This window comes from Dama dama, chromosome 22, assembly GCF_033118175.1.
Source record: "Dama dama isolate Ldn47 chromosome 22, ASM3311817v1, whole genome shotgun sequence".
Taxonomy (NCBI): domain Eukaryota; kingdom Metazoa; phylum Chordata; class Mammalia; order Artiodactyla; family Cervidae; genus Dama; species Dama dama.
The window spans coordinates 16,361,000-16,366,946 of record NC_083702.1 but is presented as its reverse complement, the minus strand read 5'-3'; the positions used below and the strand labels follow the sequence as shown (position 1 = coordinate 16,366,946).

Below are 5,947 nucleotides of genomic sequence, written 5' to 3'. Positions count from 1 at the left end.
GGCAGCACTGTAACCTCCTCCCGCTACGTCACTCCGAGGACGCCGCCCCGGCCTGGAACGCGCCTCCTCCCGAGGGGACTGGCCCCAGCGCCTCCCCCGCAGAATTGCCGTCCTTCCTCCCGCTCGGAATGAACGCTTCCCCGGTAGAAATCTGCTGAAAGCTCTCCCAGGGATCCGCCCCACCTCGTCACCCACTGGGAGCCTGCCCTGCCCGGGGGAACCTGCCCCCGTCCTCTTCCCCTCCCGGCGATGGACTCCGCAGCTCCTTCCCCCACACCCTGACAGGGAGCCTCCTCGGGGCCACAGAACCCAAATCCAGGTTACTAAGGAGGCCTCCGCTCCCCGAGTCCCGGAGGACCCCGGGGCCCCCAGCAGCTAGGCCTGGGAGCCGACCCCGCGTGCGCCCCAAGCCCGCCGGTGGGCGGAGCTCCGCAGGCCCGGCCTGGGGTGGGCTGTCCCGTCGTGACGTCACTTCCGTCCGGGCCTGGCTGGGGTTCGGGCTCCGTGGGCCGACGGCGCGGGGGGTGCACGGAGGTGGCAGCTGTAAGAGGAGGCGGTGCGGGAGGCCGAGGAGCTCACGCCCGGACCAGTCCCGCGTCCCGGGCCGCTAGCCCCGATCCTGCCGCGCACCGAGAGGCGAGACCGGCCGGATGGGCCGCTGAGCCCGGACCGGGGACCGGTGAGGCTCGAGCGGAGCGGGCAGCCAGTTCGGGGCGGGAGCGGCCAGCCGGGCTGCGGGGTCCCCGGGAGCCTGGGATGCGGGGAGGGGAGCGAGTCAAGCCTGCCTCTCCTGCTCACCCGGCAGGAAAGCAGGGTGAGGGGTGAGGGGGCGCCGCCAGGCGCGGCGGGGACGATGAGGCCCACCCGGGGGAGGTCTGGCGGCGGCCGGGGTGTGAGAAAGGAGCGGAGTGGTTGGGGTCATTTATGGGGCGGGGGTGGGGGGCGGCACTTGAGATTCGCATCCGGAAAGGTGGCGTCGGGGGTTAGGGGAGTGTGCTTTGGCTGTGGCTTTGGCAAGAGGATGGCTCTGAGTGGGGGAGGCAGAAAACAGGCTCGGGAAAATTTTCCACGGTCCTCCTTCGGAGAGAGGGTTGAAGAGCTCTGCTCTCCCTAGAGGCTGATGTTGAACACCTGGAGAAGGGTCTCCCTGGAGTTTGGGGGCCAGTTACAGTGTTTGGAAGGGACCACGCTCTGAGAGTCCCTGCCCTGAGCGGGTGTGCAAAAAGCCTGGCCGCTTCCAACCTTTAAGCCTCCACATATTCACAGTGTGGAGCTCCCTGGAGCTGAAATCAGGATGTTCCGCTTCATGAGGGACGTGGAGCCCGAGGACCCCATGTTCCTGATGTGAGTATCCCCTCCCCCTCTTGCTCCAGAGCACACATCGGTCCACTTTAGTCCCTGAGTAGTTGAGACAGACACCTGGGCTCCGGTTGCCGGCTTGGATCACACCTGGGTGGCCACTCTAAGCTCCAGCTTAGACTTGGAGTCTGTGCTGCTGGTTCCCTATTGCTCTTTTCTTTGCCCGGGGGGGGGGGGGGGGGGGGGGGCAGGGAGGTGCTGACTGCTGCCCCTTCTTCCATCTGCTCTGTACTCTCCCTGCACAGGGACCCCTTTGCCATTCACCGTCAGCACATGAACCGGATGTTGTCAGGAGGTTTTGGATATAGCCCCTTCCTCAGCATCACAGATGGCAATCTGCCAGGGACCCGGCCTGCCAGCCGCAGGATGCAGGTAATGGTGCTGCCACAGACCTGAGATTCAAGGAAAGGTGGAGGGTGGTTAATGCAGTGCTTTATTTTTCTTGCATGCTGGCTGACTTAGCAAGTGGCATGCCTTCTAGGAGTGGGGAAAGGGGTGTGGAAGACAGGCTTTGTGATGCTCCTTTGAGAGGAGGATGGAAAAAAGCAAGGGAGGCCATGGGCTTGGTTTGGGAGGGTGAGGTCGCATGTGGCCTCTAATTTCTATTCCTGGCATGTTCCCGTAGGCTGGGGCTGTCTCCCCTTTTGGAATGCTGGGAATGGTAAGTCTTCATCTCCCTGCATCCGTCCATCTCAAACATGCTCTGTAACCCTTAGATATTAGTTCCAAATTTGCCTTTCTGAAATATAGGCTAATTGGTAACCCTAGAGTCTTCATGTGCTCACAGATCTCCGGGCTTGCTGTGTGCTGAGTCCTGTGAGCTGATGACGCTAACTTACTGACTCCTGGGCTTCTAGGAGTCATGCCCATTAGGGAGATATAATTGCCTGGCAAGATGTCTTCTTTTGAGGAGGGAGGTGCTGTTGGAGGGCCAACTAGAGATGATGTGTAGATTTTTCTACAGCTTCAGAACCAACCTCTTTATAGGTTAAACTTCAGTAACACAGACTCGCTTCCTAAAAGTAGGAGGAAATAGGTCAGGCAGGTAGGAAAAAGGTGGGATCCTAGTAGCCACAGAGCCTGAGGAGGAGGGCGGGGTGGGTGGGAAGAGAAGCATGGAGAGAGGCACACCTGTCCTGCTCCTGCTCATGAAGAATGAGGAAGAGCCGCTGCCAGATGTGAAGGAAGGGGAGAGGGGGACGGTGTAGCCAGGTGACCTGTGGGAGCCTGAATTCAGCAACTTGACTCGGTTTCCTTTCTGCTCCAGTCAGGCGGCTTCATGGACATGTTTGGGATGATGAACGACATGATCGGCAACATGGTAAGGGTCTTGTGTCCGCCTCCCCTGGCGAGTCCCTGGTGGTGGGAGGTGGGAGTGGGGAAGGCCGTGTTCACGGAGGTGTGTAAGCTGGATAAGATGGCCAGACCCAGAGAGCACAGGGGTCCTGAGTGGAAAGCGGCCGGCATCTCATTAAATTGGCAGTTAAAGCTTGGTCTCTCCAGGTCCACCTGGCTTATTGTTGGACTCAGAGGGATTGGGTGGGTGAGGGGGGCGGTGATGGTGAGTCCTCACGTTTGCTCCGGGGCTGCAGGGAGGGATCCCTGCTCCAGAAGCCAGCCCCTGCTCACTCAGCCTTGCCGTTCCCTTCCCTCCCCAGGAGCACATGACAGCCGGAGGCAATTGCCAGACCTTCTCCTCCTCCACCGTCATCTCCTACTCCAACACCGGCGACGGGGCCCCCAAGGTCTACCAAGAGACGTCAGAGATGCGCTCGGCCCCAGGCGGGGTGAGTTGGAGGGCTCCTCCTATCCCAGGGAGGCACGGTCGGGTGGCCTGGCTGGCTCTTTTCAAGAGGGGGTGCCGGGTGGTGTTTCCGGGCTGGCATAGCCAGGTTTGGAAGGATCCAGTGAGCATGTGGCGCTCCACGTCTCCCAGATCCGGGAGACTCGGCGGACCGTGCGCGACTCCGACAGCGGGCTGGAGCAGATGTCCATCGGGCATCACATCCGGGACCGGGCTCACATCCTCCAGCGCTCCCGAAACCACCGCACGGGGGACCAGGAGGAGCGGCAGGACTACATCAACCTGGATGAGAGTAAGCCCCCTTCCAGCTCCAGCCTGCCGGCTTCCTGCCACCAGCCCCCGTCTCTGAGCTGAGAAATGGCAGCTTTTTCTCCCTGCTTCGATCCCTAGGTCGAGAAGATCCCCTGGAGAAGGAAATGGCAACCCACTCCAGTATTCTTGCCTGGGATATCCCGGGGACAGAGGAGCCTGGTGGGCTACAGTCCATGGGGCTGCAAAGAGTCAGTCACGACTGAGCCCTCACGCATGCTCCCTAGCTCTGTACCTGTTTCTTGGGCAACATTATGGATGAGCTCCATGTTCTTCACTTACTTGGAGCCTCTTTGTCAGCTTAGGGCTAAGTCAGTGCAGGAGATGGCCTCACCTGGGAGGGCAAACTCTGTCACCTAAGTCAGATATTGATAGTAATCTACCCTATTCCGTCAGTGCCTTCCTTTCTCATCTTTATTTCTTTCAAATTAGTCAACATTTATTAAATACTGACGGTGTGTATGGAACTATGCTCCTTAACTAAGTATCCATTCCTGATTTCCTACTCATGGCCTTGGGAAACCATGGTGAATCCAACTTTGCCTGTCCCCTCCCCACCCCCTCCCTGCCCCAAGGCCTTTCAGCCTTCTCCCTGGGTGTTGGTCTCAGAGCCTGTGGCTCAAGCCTGCATCGGGCGCGGGTCTGCCTGGGAAGTGGGGTGGTACTCAGGTGCCCCGTGTGGTCTCCTCTGTCCTCTTCAGGTGAGGCCGCGGCGTTTGATGACGAGTGGCGGAGGGAGACCTCCCGATTCCGGCAGCAGCGCCCTCTGGAATTTCGGAGGCATGAGGCTTCCGGGGGTGGAGGACGAAGGGCTGAGGGGCCTCCCCGCCTGGCTATACAGGGACCCGAGGACTCCCCATCCCGACAGTCCCGCCGCTACGACTGGTGAGGGCCCTGAGCCCTCGGCCTCTCTTGTATCTCTTGTAAGTACCACCAGGCGGGCAGGGACAGGACGGGGTGAGGCGTGTAGTATGTGAGCATCACTCAGCCTTGCAGCAGAAGCAGCCTAGGTACCCAGCAACCACCACCCTGGTTGAGAGAAGAGGTTGGTTTTTTATTTTTATTTTTTTGTATTTATTAAAAAAATTTTTTTTTTAATTTTGGCTGTTACCAAGTTTTAGTTGTAGCATGTGGGATCTAATTCCCTGACCAGGGATCAAACCCAGGTCCCCTGCATTGGGAGCACAGAGTCCTAGCCACTGGGCCACCAGGGAAGCCCCCAAGTAGAAGTTCTAATTGGTACAGAAAGGCAGAACTCCTGGTTTTTGTATCTTGTCTTCCTTTTAATTTGTGTGTTTCTGTTTCCCACCCCAGGTACAAGCTGAGAGGCTGAGATGTCATCCCCTGAGATAACTTTTCCCCTTCAACTCCCACTCCCAATTTAATATTAAATTAACAGGCAAGCTGGCCCCAGCCCCTCCCTGGGGGTCTCAGGGAGAACCTTTCACTGCCCTTTTTCCTTTCCTTCTTTAACCTCTTTACCACAATGACTTGATTTTTCACTTTGCTACTCCGTCTCTCAATCTCCTTCCTTTCCTCGTTCTGCTCCTGCCATGCATTGAAGGGGCTTTGAGGGTGAGCTCTGGGTTTGGGGGCCCCAGTGACCCTGGCTCTCTGCCCACCTCCTCCTCATATCCCCTACTGTAGGGGCCAGCCCTCATCCAGGGCTGTGTGTGGAGGGAAAGGACCTGTCCCCAGCCCTTTTTCCCTTCCTACCCGCTTCACATCACAAAGGTCTTCCCCACACCCTCTCTGCCTTTATTTTTTGATTTGTGCAACTTGTAACTAGGTGTTTATGAAATAAAGGAGAATGGAAAAAAGACCAAGTAGGCGTCTGGCTTTACTTTTTTTTTCTTTTAATGTATTTTATCAAAGTATTGTTGATTTATGGTGTTGTGTCTGGCTTTGTTGATCTCTTCCATGTTCAGTTTCAACCCTCCTGTCTCCTAGTCACCTTGTGTTTAGTCGCTGAGTTGTGTCCAACTCTTTGCGACCCCATGAACTGTTTTCCAGGCAAGAACACTGGAGTGGGTTGCCATTTCCTTCTCTAGTCGCCTTACCTCCCTCTATCTCCATGCGTGGCCTTCTTAACTCATTCAAGCCCAACACTGCAATGGTCCCGCAGTGGGGCTGTCAGTGCCTCATGAAAAGCAGCAGTGCATGTGGCCAGGCTGGGTTGGGGGTGAGACTGACGGCGACTGTCCTACAGGCTTCCTCGCTTTTGAGGGGGTGGCAGGGCATGCATGTAGGTGTCCGACAAGTTTTCTGCCCCTTGTTGCTTGGGCATTTCTTGCCTAGACTGTAGGCAGGAACACTTGGGGTACAGAGCAGGAAGGACCCCACTATGGTCTTCAAACGGGAGGAACTCGAGGCAGCAGCGTTCTTCAAAACCTCCAGCCCCAGTTGTTGAGAATTTGAGCCCAGGGAAGAAAACTAGTCTGGAACCTGAGCAGCTCGGGAACAGCTTGAGGAGCT

The 5,947-nt window shown here is 57.5% G+C and overlaps 1 protein-coding gene across 2 annotated transcripts; it reads left to right on the top strand.

The window, feature by feature from the left end:
• The first annotated feature begins 458 nt into the window (after window positions 1-458).
• MLF2 (myeloid leukemia factor 2) lies at window positions 459-5,294 on the top strand. Of its 2 annotated transcripts, XM_061124810.1 has the most exons (9): window positions 459-679; window positions 1,267-1,344; window positions 1,605-1,731; window positions 1,985-2,020; window positions 2,627-2,680; window positions 3,018-3,146; window positions 3,296-3,455; window positions 4,174-4,395; window positions 4,787-5,294. In XM_061124810.1, exons 2-8 carry the CDS (start codon window positions 1,295-1,297, stop codon window positions 4,359-4,361), a joined length of 744 nt encoding a protein of 247 aa, XP_060980793.1. In that variant the 5' UTR covers window positions 459-679; window positions 1,267-1,294; the 3' UTR covers window positions 4,362-4,395; window positions 4,787-5,294. The 2 variants fall into 2 exon arrangements, with proteins under 2 accessions (XP_060980793.1, XP_060980794.1); XM_061124811.1 differs by lacking the exon at window positions 1,985-2,020.
• The last annotated feature ends 653 nt before the right edge of the window (window positions 5,295-5,947 follow it).

Excerpts from the sequence above, each read along its gene's own strand:
- MLF2 (XM_061124810.1), top strand. The coding sequence starts at position 1,295 with ATGTTCCGCTTCATGAGGGACGTGGAGCCCGAGGACCCCATGTTCCTG. Across the intron at positions 2,021-2,626 it reads CTTTTGGAATGCTGGGAATG|TCAGGCGGCTTCATGGACAT; the intron begins GTAAGTCTTCAT and ends TTTCTGCTCCAG. Across the intron at positions 3,456-4,173 it reads CTACATCAACCTGGATGAGA|GTGAGGCCGCGGCGTTTGAT; the intron begins GTAAGCCCCCTT and ends TGTCCTCTTCAG.